Consider the following 14,721-nt stretch of genomic DNA (forward strand, 5'->3'; position numbering starts at 1 on the left):
TATCCTAAATCTGATTTTTGCTTTAGATATTATTGCAGAGTTACCCTGCTCAGCCATGAAAAGCCATTGGGTGACCTTGGACAAGTCACATTTTTTCAGCTTCAGAGAAAGGAAAGGTCAAACTCCCTCTGAACAAATTTTGCCAAGAAAACCCTGTGATAGGGTTGTCATAAGTCGGAAACGACTTGAAGGCACACAACAACAAAACCTAAGCTTTGAAGCAATCACCTCTACATTCCAATGTGTAAAAAATACTTTCATTATGTTTATTATAAAAATATAAATGTTCCCACTACAAATCATTTTACATTAGTAACAGGCCATCTACAATTGCACGACATGATTAACTAACTCAGTAAGTAACGTTTTGAAATAAATGTTAAAAGTAAATGCTGTTTTGCCAGTTCAAAATCACACTTCTACATTGCTTATTGGTTTCTAAAGTACAGCAAAGACTATGTTATATGTTAACAGAAATAAATAATATATGTAAAAAAAACCCTCAATAGTTTAAAGATACAAAATCAATAATATGATAGATATTCTTTGTGAAGACTTTATGTTGCTTGTTTGATGTAAATAATAGCTAAAGGCAGGTCCTGTACAGGCAGATGGCCACAAAAATTCTATTTTCTCTACTCCACAGTTAAGAATTGTACACTGCTATGTTTACATATGTACAGGGGAAGAAGGGGAGTATGAGCAATAGGAGGCCTCTGGATACAAAAATTGTAAAAAAGAGAAGACCAAATGCTAGTTAAAAAATCTCTGCAAAATAATGTATTTTTTTTCCTGAACAAACAACAGAATCCATTTTTCATACTAAGCACAATCTGAATAATATTCCAATGTGTTACTCAACTCTGAGAGAAAATTAAGGATAGGCAAAATTTATTATGAACACTTGCAAATGAATACAAATCTTGCTTTTACAACCATTTAGTGTAGACTCCTGGACAATTTGTTCCATGTGGTATTATGGAGATTATCCATAGAATTATTTGTCTTTCCAATTGCTTCCGGATAGCGCTAATGTTTGCATTTAGAGCTGAGGATCAAACTCCCAAAAGAAGGAAAGTGCTGATGACACAATTATTCTGATCCAGTTCCTTGTGGAACTTAAACATGAACGCAAGACGGTGTGTAATTTCTGCTGTTACAGCAGAGCATTACTGTTTTTACACTGAAATCATATGAAAAATGCCAGAGATGTTATGGAGATGCACAGGGAAGCTACACCAGTTCTGACATTAGCAATTTGTGGTGTTTTTTATGCTCTCTAAAATTTTTATCACAAGTCTAAAACAGTATGACTCCACAATCCTTGTGAAGTCTGTTGCATTCAAAAGAGGCCAAATGATATCACAGATATTGTAAACAGGTTACATGCTGGTTTAGAGATTGTTTTACACACACACTCACACTTACACACACAGTGCTGCACACTGACTCTTACAGCACAATCCTGTATATGTTTACTGAGGAGTAAAGTTCCTGTATTAAATGTGGGTTACTCCCCTGTGTTTAGGATTTCAGCTTTAGAAACATACAATAATTATTTACTCTAGGTGGATATCAGCAGTATAAGAATCAAGAAGGCGGTTTTCCTCTTTCCCTTCTTTTTTTAAACCCAGGACAGATCATGTCAATGATTTTATTACCAAATAACACATCATATGCTTTGTTAGAAAAATCTAGCACCTTCCAATGCTGTGTGCATACTGCAGATATTCCAAATGCATGCAATTATGCAAGCTTGTGCTAACTGGTGAAAAATATATGAACAGCTCAACAAAACTTTTCTCCTTATAGAAAAATTATTAAGTGGTTCCTTAGCACTACACAGTGTGTTGTGTATGAAAGCTTCCATCATTATATACATTTTAGTGTGGGCATGTAGACCTCTTTCTGCAAGGAAACAATTTGTCTGTATTGGGGACTGTTTAATCTGAAAATCTCACTAGTCTCAAGGAATCATTCAAATATTAAGAATGCAGCCAAATTTTGAGAGAATTTGGCAATTGGCAATCACTAAATCCCAATAAAATCACATATAAATATAAAAGTCAGGAACATATTTAAAGGGAAATAAATAGGCCTTTTATATAGAAAAAAGTTAAGACTTGTTTTCTTAAAAAAGAACACACACATCAAAGCTAGCCCCGTGACAAACATTATTGGTGAACTATTGCCTCCATTTCACCTCAAACATTACTCATGTTTTCCTTCCACAGTTGAAACGGAATATTGCAAGACTATCATTGCAAATATGGCCAAACGAGTCTGAGGTATCACCCCAAATATCATTACTAGAAATATTTTAGGAAATAAAATACTAGTCACCTATACTTTTTACATGTTAAAAAAATACTGCAAGGGGTAATCCTTTACTTGCTGCTCTAGACAGTCGATCAAAACACAGCATTACATCCACAGTTCATTTGCCTTTTGCAGAATTCAGTCCATTGACATTTGAATGGCTCTCTAGATACATGGAAGGATTTTTAAAAACATTTTAAACATTTTCTTTCAAATGCATTGTATGTTTGAGCAGTCCATTATTACAAAGGGGAAAAAAGCACCCTCCTTCAAGAATAAGTGATAGAAAAAAATGTTTTTTAATTCCTATTTTAAGGCAATTGAACTCATCTTATGAGTCTCTTAGGGGGCTTGCAATATCCACCCAATGTCATGTTTCCCACATTGTTACAAGAGTGCCTTTGAAGTCTTGCTGTTTCTCACTCATTGCCATGACCTTTGCAGTAACATCTTCTTCCTTCCTCTTGTTATGTCCTGAGTGTCAACATTTTGGTAGTTTACACAGGAACAGGGCCATTCTTTGTATGCATTTCTAGAGACTTAATACTGCTAATAAGCTTTTTCTGGGGGCCCACAATTGTCACACCAATCTTCTTCATGTCACTGGAAAACAGAACACATCTGATGAGTTCATTGTACATGGAAAGTGTATCACAACAAAATAATTCACAACATAGGTTTGATGACCATCTGTTGATTATTGCTAAATCGTGCTAGCTAGAATCTTTCCAGGTGGATGAAAGATACTGGAGAATATTTCTACGAGCGAAACAAATAGCCATCTAAAAGAAGTGTTTAGATATAGTTGTACCAATGAAACAGCTTTCAGATCTTGATCAGGACCAATGTGCTGGATATATTCTCTTTGTAAATCATGCCTGTTTAGCAGTGAGAATTTGGTAAGTTCTCATTAAAATGTGAACCAAACAAATTTCTTACATCTCAAAATAAAGTAAATGAATCTATGTTCACCTCATGTGATTCTACTTGGTCTGTTTGAAGACCAGTCAGAGCAGAGCAGTTGCTGTATTAACTACAGATGGAAATAATATTTGAAAATATAGGTTGAATCCTCCTTATCTGGAATTCTGATATTCGAACTATTCTGAAAAAACAAAACTGTTTTTCATGGCTAGCTAAGATAGTGACACCTTTGCTTTCTATTAATTCTATATATACAGACTTTGATTCAGGTGAAAATGTCCTTAAAATCTCTTTAAAATTACCTTCAGGCTATGTGTATAAGTTGTAAATGAAATTTAAATGATTGGTGTGTTTAGACTTGGGAGTCATCTCCAAGACAACTCATTATGTATGTAAATGCATAATACAAATAAAATAAAATAAAATTCTGAAATCCAAAACACCCCTGGTCCCAAGCATTTCAGGTAAGGGAGACTCAATCTGTATTTGAAAAATGTTTGAAAATAGGTTTCCTAGGTGTCAGATCATATCATGTTTTTCTATTGATTACTGTAAAGTGCCTTAAAAACAATATTTTGGAAAATAAATATGGCTAGAAAATATATTAAACATATAATATTTAATTAAACATATTTAACTGCTTAACTAGACTCAGGATTGAAGCTTCAACTAGGAAACTGCACGAGAAGTACAAAATGAACTAAGAAAGTAATTTTAAGATATGGTCTTACTCCGAGGAAAACTTGGCTATTGAATCGCATGAGCTGTATTCCACTCCTGTGAATATGTCCTTGCATTGTCCTATCCGAATGCCATTCAGCCAGTCACCTGTTGAGCGGAAAGCGGAGATTTCAATGCTGCTTTGGTCCAGAAGGAGATTAGATGGCCTAAAATAAAATAAACATGGTTATAGCAAGAGAGCATAAATAAATAAATAAGATACACTTTCTATCTAAATTTAACATCAGTCCCAGCAATCCCTAACTTCTAAGGCTCCTGGTCCAACATACAGTTTAAAGGCCACAGAGTTCATATCTGTTCAAGATTATTGTTTTAGCTAGGGGAAATTAGTTCAGAAAGCGGTGTCTAAAGCAGCCAAGTTTATTCACTTACCTGAGAGAAAACCATACTGAACTCATTGGAAATTAGTCCTGAGACATATATTAGATTTTACTGTTAATAACCCAAGTAATGCTTTATGCCTCAAAATCACTACTTTGTCAGTGTCATCACTTAAAATATATTTGTCTTGAGATTAAACTTTCACAAAGCTGTGTAATTTAGTTGAGATTTAGTCTAGGTTTATAATTGGCTTTATAAAATTTACCAAACAAATCTACAGTAGGAGACTAGATTATGACAGTTGTTTAATATTTTTATTTTATTTTAAAAATATTTTTATGGTTTATGACACTTATTAATTTGCTTAATGTCAGATCAAATTAATTGGTTCTCTGAAGCATAGTGTAACTTTATGCAAGTTATGACCTGATGACTGATAAGAGAATGTGACAATTTGGGATGTAGAATCCTATCCGAAGCACATTAAACATCTCTGTTAAGAACTAACAGTATAAATTGTTGTAGGCTACAAAAAAATTGAAAGCAATGAGCACATTTGCGACATTAAAATTCTACCAGTTTTAGTCTGAGAGGATGAGAAGATACATACTAGATCTTTGTATTTGCCATACAGGAAGGCATAGAGACAGTGATGGCTGGTAGTTTCTGTGTCAATTAATACAAACCTTGAATGAGATATTTATCTATCTTTATAGTAACTGCACTGAGCAGCATCCATATTTTAGGATTTCATGTATGGACAGGAGCAGGTAGATTCCAAAATCACAGACAAAAACGTTATTTTCTGAAGGGGAAAACATACTGTTTGTAATGTATAGGGTATTTCCATCCATTTGAAAATTATAAATGCAAAATAGTTACGTACTTTTTGAAATCACCATGAATTCACAGTGAAATGAAAACAACAATTCAGTGTCTAACTGAACAATCCTATTTATAGTCTGCTCAGAAGAAAGTGCTATGGCGTTGATTAATCTCCCCCCCCGCCCATGTAAATACGCCTTACAGTCCTAATTTCCTTAAGAAGCTACATTTGCTGTTTTCATGCTTACTTATTTACAGAGTTACCAAAATGTATTGGACACCTCACAAAAGATGGTAGATGTGAAAAGAGCATTAAAATACTTAAACATTTCATTTTACACCAGGTCCTTTCTCTTAACTGTCTCCCTTCCCTTCTTTCTTTAACACTAACAAAACAACAACAACAACAAAATGCAACTCTTTCAAGATATGCACATTATTATCCACATTAGATTATCCCTTATGGTAAAAAATTGACATCATTTTAGGCAAGGTGCCTAGTTGGTACCCAGGGAGATACTCTGCTTTTTTCTTTCTTTTTAATGGTTTGCTTCTGTCCAGCTGTTGTGAGAAGTACTGTCCGTACTGAAAGTGCTCATTTGTGTATGCATTGCTTGTTCACATTCACACCATAACTTTGGACTTCAGCTATTTCTTTAAATATCCATTACAAAAATAAATCTATGTGACACACTAGCAGTTAATAAACTAAATGCAACTTGCTATCTTCTGTTTGTCTCTTGAAAACCCACTTTTTAAAATGTATAGTTTTCTTTCTCCATAATTTAAAGGATCCCAAGGTATCTGTTAAAACATATAAAATGAAATAAGGAGAAATTGTTTTTCTCCAGTCAGTAGAAAATACGCCTCCCTTTCAATGAAAGATAAATTGACTTAATCACTACTGTGGGATGGGATGGCAGAAATGTTTAAACAACATGATAAAAAACAGAGTGGTGGGATTAACCATTAGAACAGTCTAGTAAAGCTTTCATGTTTATTCATGTCTATTTCTGGGACGTAGGTATAATGGAGACAAAAATGTGAACTGATTTTTAATACAAGTAACTCCCCGAATAAACCAGCATTGTAAAGTATCATTTTTCTTTCTTGTAGGCTTCTAGACCAAATAAATAATTAAATAAATTAGCTACATTCCTCCTTGGAGAGGACATCTGGACAGTTTATCAATGAACAGGAATTTGTCTCTTGCTGTGAAGAGTCTATGATGTCTCCTCATGTGCACCAAGGGAATGTGGCCTTTCAGAGCATCTGCATTCATTGGCTCCCCCCCCCCCTTTTGACCCAGCCCCTAGACAGCAAGTCTAAACATGAAATTTATGGGCTGGGTGATATGCACCATAAGCTCACACTTTTACTAGACAAATTAGATGGAGTGCAATTCGTGCAGCTGTAAATGACGTCCTGCAGGGTTCCACCTGATCTTTCACAGCTTTTCATAAATCAGGTCCTACTCACATCAGACTGTGGTCATTAAAAAGAAATCATGGAAATTGCATGTTTGCTCGAGGGAAGTGAAACCATTTTACCCATCACCATTTTCTCCTGCCCACCCCTTTATTTTTCTCCTTCCCACTCTCACTAGCTACGCTTCAAACATGTTTTCCAAGTACTGGTATAGAAAAAGAAAACTAGACTCCACATCATTCATTTGGGCACTGTGCTTGTCTGGGAGCTTGCATGCATGCATGGACATATGACTCATAAATAAAAAGAAAGCAACCAGCACAACAGTAAGATTCCAGAGTATATGTTCCACCAATAGCCTCTTGCAGTTGGCTTTTATGGAGCGACCTATTATGTTAACAGCTGGAATTAACCTTGTTCCTTTGCATGAAAGCCTGGAGAGCCATGGTTCGCTGTCATTAAGATGGATGTTGCCACATTGTAAAGAACTTTCTGTCACACCACATCATGTCTCGAAATAAACATATAAATAGCAATGGAGCTCTCCCTCCTGCTGATACAAATCACAGTCCTGAGTGTGCCAGCTGTCCAGCTGGAAAGAGATAACTCAATTTGTAACCACTACCATCAAACACTACTATTTGAGAGGTAGCATGGTGCTCCTAAAAGGAGTTTTGGATACTATACCCTATAAGCTTCCAAGTCTAGTTTTACCTGCCACCTTAGCCTGTTTCTTTCTGATGCACTTAAGTGCATCTACATCCAGCTCATTATTTTTTAAAAAAAAACTTTTATTTTTTCTTTATAAAAAAAACTTTGCTGGACACATCTATAAGCTGAAATCTGACATTTTTTGCTCAAGAACCACAATACTGGACTAATTATAAGATCAACGTAATTATTGACTCTAATGTTAGGAAAGCACAAGTGTGTGGTTGTTTTGGTTTTTTCTTCTTCTAAAACTCACACTAAACATTATCTTCACTGCCAAATGGAAGCATGGATATATCATCTTCCCAACAAGAGACCAAAAAATAAATGACACACTGAGGAGACATTGAGCTATTCTGCTGACTTTAATTATCACAGTACCATAAGGAATACAATCTTGGCTTCTGTAGCTATTTATGCTTGTTTTACAGTGTTGTTCAGGTAAAAATTAGTCACTTTCTTCTTAAATGAAATTGACTTAGCTATGTGCTATGTTTGCTTTCTCTGGCTTTCCTATATTTTCTCATCCAATAATAAACTGATATTTCTTTCTTTTGGTTTTTTAAAAACTACCCCACACCCCAACTTGGACAGCAAAGGTGTTTCCTCAACCTTCATCACTCTAGTGTCCTCCGGTGGACAAGAAAGGCCACAATCTACCAGCCACACATTCAGGGGACACCAAGTCTGTATAGGAACTATCATTTACGAATGCAATGCTATTGCATTTCTAAAGCTTCATAGCAAATAATACTTAGGTTCAAAACACACTGCAGAAATGATCCAGTTTGAGGCAGGTTTAACTGCCCTGGCTCAGTGCTAGGGAATTCTGGAACTGTAGTTTTGTGAGACATTTAGCCTTATCTGGCAGAGCAATCTGGTGCCACAATAAACTACAATTCCCAGGGTTACCTAGCATTGAGCCAAGGAAATTAAAGTGGTCTCAAACTGGATTATTTCTGTAATGTGTTCTGGACACTAGAATTAGAAATGGAAACTGCAAATAGTGTTTTTTGTTTGTTTGGTTGGTTTGGTTTGTGTTATCTGGCCTCAGCACCACCCATAGCAGTTGCTCTAGAAAAAAGGCTGCCATATGCCCTCCCAGAAAAAGGAAGACATGGAAAGAAACATTCTGACACAAAGAACCCATTCACACTACACAATTATAGCTCTATTATTCTATTTTAACTGTCTCCGTTCCCTCCTATGGAATCCTTGTGTTAGTAGTTTGATGAAGCACTAGAGCTCTCTAGCTAAAAATTCTAAATGACTTTCCATAAACTGACATTCCAGAAAAGGAGTGTAATTCTTCACTTAGGAGATTATGAGGGACGGGGTATTAATGTCCCATCCCTGTCCTGTCCTTCCCGCCTAACTATGGGAGGGACTTTGACCCATGACCTGGCATTGACCTGGAAGAGAAGCGCCAGTGAAAGTGATCATGTGAATCACTTTCACTCACAAGTGTGCTGAACCCGTCATTCAGCTGGCCGGGACATGTGAGTGAAAGTGATAGCGTGAATCACTTTCACATGAAAGTGGACTGTAAAGCGCTTTAAGCCATCAGCTGAAAGCACTTTCTTCTGTCATTTGCAATCTTTTGTTATAACAGAAGAACCCATTACTACCATGATGGCTGTAAGTGCTTTCACCTGACAGCTTAAAGCACTTTCCAGCCTGCTTTCATGTGAAAGTGATTTGCAATATCACTTTCGCTCGGGTCACAGATGATGGCCAGCCAAGATCAGGTCTTGGAGGATGAGGAGGAGGATGAACCGCCTCCAGAGCAAGAGCTAATTGAGGCTACACCAGGTGCTAATCCTGCTCAGCCAGGTCCCAGCCCCAGAGGAGGAGGCTCAACCAGGTCCTAGTGCAAGTGAGATGCCTCCTGTGGAGCAACAGCCTAGTGGTGACTCTGAGGAGGAATCATGCCTGGATGTGCCTACCTATAAACAAAGAAGGGCTGAGAGTACTTGCAGGTGCGGATCCAGGAGAATTGCAGAGAGGCAATTAGCAAACCAGCCTCAGGTGGCATGGGGAGAGTTTCCCTTACTTAAGGTGCAGAGAGGCATCAACTCAGTGCCAAAGTTTATTGCAGGATCCTTTGGTGTGATTGCTGCTGGCACTGGCTCCTTGTATCTTGACTCCTTGTTGCCTTGACCTCGGAACAGATTGGACCCTTGTTATCTTCTGGCTGCTTTGACCCTGGACTGATTTGACTACTTTGACTTCTGGTATCATGATTTTGGCTTGGCTTTCGGACTGCTCTCTAACGCTGACTCCTTGCAAGGTCTGTGGTCTGCTTCCACTTGCTGTGCTAAGCCATTCTTATCAGCATAGTGTGGGTGTGCTGGCTGCAGTCTAGGACAGATGGGATAAGGATGGTGAAATTATCCCATCCCTGTGTGATAATCTCCTTAGTTTCTCCCTGAAGGTAGCAATGAATAATTTCAGCAATTTCCTTCCTGTTGCAATAAGTTTTACAAAGTTAGTCACAACTTGGAACTTATTCTCTTCAAAATCTGCACATGGCTGTTTTGTACATAAAACAGCATTTACTGCACAGGAAACAGAATTTTCTGCATGGAAAATAATATTTCAATGCAAAAATACTTATTCCTGTGCAGAAAAGGCAGTTTTCTATGAAAATAATCAAGGTGTGAATTTTATACAAAACAATTCCTCAATGACAGGATTTTTTGCACAGAAAATATCATTTTTCTGCACAAGAATTAATATTTCTGGTGCCATCCAGCCTTGGAGGGAGAGATGCAGGGCCAGTTCCATCAGACCTGGCCTGGACTAGGAAACGGTTCCCTTCTCCCAGTCTATTTGCCATGGTCCAGGCCTCAGAAGAAGAGAAGAACTGCTGGACCTGATCCCCTTCCCCACCACCATTCCCTTCTCCTTTTGTGTCATGTCTTTTTAGACTGTAAGAATGAGAGCAGGAAACCTTTTAATTAACCATTTGTAAGCCGCTCTGAGAGACTTTAGGGCTGAAGAACAGGGTATAAATACTCTTAAATAAATAAATAAATAAATAAATTTCCTGTGCAGAAAATGCTGTTCTCAATGCAAACAAGGACATGTAAATTTTGCACAGAATAAGTCCTGAACTGCTAAGATTCTCATGAGTCCTGGATTCTTCTAGCCAGCGTTTCTCAACATTTGAAAAGCATGTTTTTTCCCCATCTATCTTTTTTTAAAAAATGTTTCCCTCCCTATTAAGTGGAACACTAGTGCTCTGATTGTATTGTATGAATGGGCCCTAAGTGTCATGATGCAGGGAAAGAGGGGCAGAGTGAGTGTATAATCAATATAAGATTAAGAAGCAGAGCCCTCCCTCCAGTCCATCTGCCTTGGTTCAGGCCTCAGAGGGAGAGAAGAACTGCTGGACCTGATCCCCCTCCCCACCACTGTTCCCTTCTCCTTTTGTGTCTTTCACTTTAACTGCCATGGCCGAATCCTATGGAATCCTGGTGTTTGTAGTTTGGTGATGCACTAAAGCTCTTTGGCAAAGAATTCTGAAATGCCCTTCCCCAAACTGCCAAACCCAGGATCCCATCTGATTGAACCATGTCACCATGGTGGAATCATGGTGCTATAGTATTGCTATGTGAAAGGGTCATATGTCATACTATGCCCCTGTTTGGTATATAGACCAATGGTCTGCCGCAGCCCATCAAATAGACAGCTTGTTGTAAGAGTAATAGTAGACCATTCACCTGCCTTTCCAGATGATTTTCCTGGACATCTGCCATTTGAACAAGGAATCACACACCTGGAAACATGAAACTGAAGAGGGTTAATGAGAGAATACAACTCTTCACTCTCAATTGGCTACCAGCTTGCCTGATCTCAACCTGTTCCATTTATTAAATCTTCCCAAAATAACATGGATGGGTACTGAGAGATGATCTTTAGATTTGACCCGGACATCTGTTATTTAGATTGTTTCTGCTTTCCTCTTGTGCTTCAACCTGATGCTGTTATAAAAACAGCAAGCCATATTGTTGTTTCCTGATAACGTATTACAAATAAAAAAACCTCTCCCCCACTCCCCCCCCCCCCCCAGTTTGCTAAAAGAGTATCCCTAAAGAGTGTTATGTATGGGCATGGCCTATTTTTAACGAGGACTTCAAAACTGGCAAAAAGGTTCAAAAGAGAAATCTGATGGATTAAGCAACAGTACCCATAATAAATAATTTGATTTGTTGTAGATTCACTACTGGATGGCACAACCAAACCATTTGTAAGAAAAGGGGAAAATATTCTTGATATTTGCAGCTCTGCACCATTTTTAATTCCATGCATTCCAAGGCAGACACACGTCAAATGTGGCTGGATTGTTGTATGTTGTAAATGACACTGTGGAAGATGCATGGAACAGCACTGGGAAAAATATTTAAAGTATTTTTAGACTATTATTTCTTGGTTTTATTTTAAAAATCAGTCAGAATCCAAGTAGCTCAAAATTTTAACCTATGTATAATAGCCATGTAAGAAATGCTGAAATATTATGCATTATCATCTTTTTATTTAAATTTATTTAAATATTTAATTTATTGTGGTTCTATTTACAAGGGACTAATAAGATTTAAAGAGGTCTATCACTGAGCTGAAAATGTAAACATGAAATTATAGTATATATATCCTTTCAAAATGACTATTAATGTCCAGAAAGCTACAATACTATTACATATAACCTCCTGTACAAGAACTGTAATGGAAGACCCCAAGCAATCACCAACAAAGGTTTTAATCTTATGTACATACCTAGATCTATATACCTGACAAAAATGGATGAGATGCTTTAGTTATATTTTATGAAAGGAATCTTTGGCGGGATACAGACCGCCCATTGAGGCAGCCTGCAGCCACCCCTTTGTGCCACATATTGGGGCCAGGGCGCTTCACCCTGGTCCCAAAAAGAGATGTCCTTGGGGCTTCATGCCCCAGGACACCCCGGGACCTGCAGCCAGGGGAGAAAGGGGCTGCTCAGCCCCTTTCCCCCTGGTGCTGTTCCCACAGCAATCTAGTTGCCGTGGGAACGAGGCACCCTCTGGGAAGGAGCTCCATTTCGGAGCACCTTCTTGTGCCGCTGTTAGGCTGCCACAAGCGGCCTGATGAGGCGTGAACACTTCACTCCCACGCTGCACCATTTGGACGCGGCACGGCCATGACATCATAATGGCGGCGCCCGTGTATACAGGGCGCCGCCATTATGCCGCCGCAGCTATGTGTTAGGGTTGTGGGGTGTCTGTAAAGCGCCGGTCTGGATAGGGCCTTTAGTACACAATTGATAAAGTCCCATGGGAATCTCTCAATAACCACAGAACACTTGACAATATGGTTGCTACCTGGTGAACATAGTTGCAAACATAAGGGATGATCATGGGAACCAACAGTTCTTTCCGCATCTCTTAGTAGACACGTAATGATGCAATGGCCAGTATCTGAAATCCCATCCAGCCTCTCTCTCCTACCAATGATCCAACACATCATTTATCCCCTTTATTTTCAAAGCTTGTTGCCTCCTATCACACTGTAGGCTTGTTTCCATCTACATTCTAGACTTCCTATTTTATCCAAATCAGTTTGTTTTGGTTTTTACCCAGCATTCTCTCTAGACCTACTTTATCAAGTTTTTCTTACAATTATTAATAGGATTTATTTATATGCCGCCCAATCACTGGGAATCCGGGCAGCTTACAACAGAGGGGATAATAGACGGTTCCCTGCCCTCAGACTTACAATCTAAAAAGACATGACACAAAAGGAGAAGGGAATGGTGAGGGAGGGAGGGGATCAGGTCCAGCATTCTTCTCTCCCTCTGAGGCCTTGACCAAGGCAGATGGACTGGAGGGAGGGCTCTTCTTCTTCAGGCTAGCCCTGATGGAGCTGGGCCTGCCTGGTCAACTCCCTCACAGGCCAGAGGATGGCAGTTATGGAGGGAGGAGTCTCTTCTTCCAGGCTAGCCCTGATGGAGCTGGGCCTGCCTGATCAACTCCCTCATAAGAATTATTCCCTCACTCCACCTGCCCATTTTTTGGCCCTTTCTTCAGCCTTCAGTTTTTTACTTCAACCACTAGTATTCAAACTCAGGGATTTGCGAGCACACAACTATAAGCAAAAAGGACTGACTGACTGCTGACGTCACAAAAGCAGTCATTCTAGTTTATGTTGCCTATCTTGCCATCAATTTCACCACTGTGCAGCCTACGTGAAAGCAGAATCTATGGACAATTGTGTTTTCCTCAACCTCAAGAGTGCAGGTTCCTGAAATACAGCACATTGCCTTCTTTGGGTTGCGTTCCATCTGTTCTGTAACTTAGTCCAGTATCCACAATTGTCAAGAAACGCCCAGGGGGACAAGAAATAAGCCAAACTAGAAAAATAATGGTAGTGATCAAACCTGAATGAACTATGAACTCACTGTTTTCCTTTGTTTTTTTTAAAAATCTGGACATTATACAGATAAAATTAGAGTAGAGGAAGTTAACAATGCTCAGACACCCAGACAAAACTGCAGGAGACAAGTCAAAAACATTATAATTAGGTTATGCAATTCTCTGACACAATCACAACTCTAAGAATTGAAAAATGATGCACCTAGCTTTTTGCACTGTATTCCAGACCAAGATATCTAATTTTTACAGAAGGAAAACCAATTGCAAAGACTGAATCATAGAAGAAATATACAAGGTCAATTAATAAAAAAGATGAACCATAAAGACTATTGTATTGGTGCAGATAGAATAGTGGGCTACAGTACTTTTACACACTTGATTTTAACAAAAAAAAAAAAAAAAAAAAAATCTAAAAACAAAAAACAAAAAACAAGAAGTGGCACTTTTAATATAGACAAAGTAGATGAGAATAATAACCATGACATGCCAGGTAGAATGCACAACTTTGAACCAGGAGATTCTTCAATTTCTCCTGTTCCAATACCACTTCATTTTATTTTTAATCCGACCATTTCTCTCTGCCTCTACTGTCAAGATTCTGGTCCATGCCCTAGTGGTATCACGACTGGATTTCTGTAACATACTTCTGGCTGGGCTTTCTCTTTCTCACCTCCATCATTTAATTTCTGTCCAGCATTCAGCTGCACGCATTATTACATCCGCCCACCACTCCGACCATATCTCTCCTTTGTTGTCATCCTTTCACTGGCTCCGACTCCCTTTCCATATTCAGTATAAGCTTTTGTTGTTGACTTTTAAAGCCCTCCATGGGCTGGCCCCTCCTTATTTATCAGACCTTCTTTATCCTCTCCTTCCTGCTTGGGCCCTCCATTCTGGTAGTCAAGGTCTGCTGTCTCAGCCCAGGATTTTCTCTGCCCCATCCCAGATTCGTCCCCTTTCACTTGCTGACCCTCCTTCCCCCACATGTGCTCGTGGGGGAAGGAGGGGCTCATTAGACAGAAAACACTTAGATCTTAATAAA

General features: G+C 38.6%; 1 protein-coding gene across 1 annotated transcript in view; it reads right to left on the reverse strand.

Moving 5' to 3' along the window:
• Positions 1–241: 241 nt before the first annotated feature.
• Positions 242–14,721, reverse strand: part of LOC121917233 (ephrin type-A receptor 3-like) — a 294,283-nt gene continuing 279,803 nt past the window's right edge. Inside the window, exons 16-17 of the mRNA XM_042442991.1 lie at positions 3,975–4,130; positions 242–2,922 (exon numbers count right to left, since the gene is read on the reverse strand). Coding sequence (XP_042298925.1) covers positions 2,817–2,922; positions 3,975–4,130 — 262 coding nt within the window. The 3' untranslated portion in view covers positions 242–2,816. The remainder of the gene's footprint in view (positions 2,923–3,974; positions 4,131–14,721) is intronic.

Source organism: Sceloporus undulatus, unplaced genomic scaffold (genome assembly GCF_019175285.1).
Source record: "Sceloporus undulatus isolate JIND9_A2432 ecotype Alabama unplaced genomic scaffold, SceUnd_v1.1 scaffold_13, whole genome shotgun sequence".
In the NCBI taxonomy this organism is placed as follows: Eukaryota; Metazoa; Chordata; class Lepidosauria; order Squamata; family Phrynosomatidae; genus Sceloporus; species Sceloporus undulatus.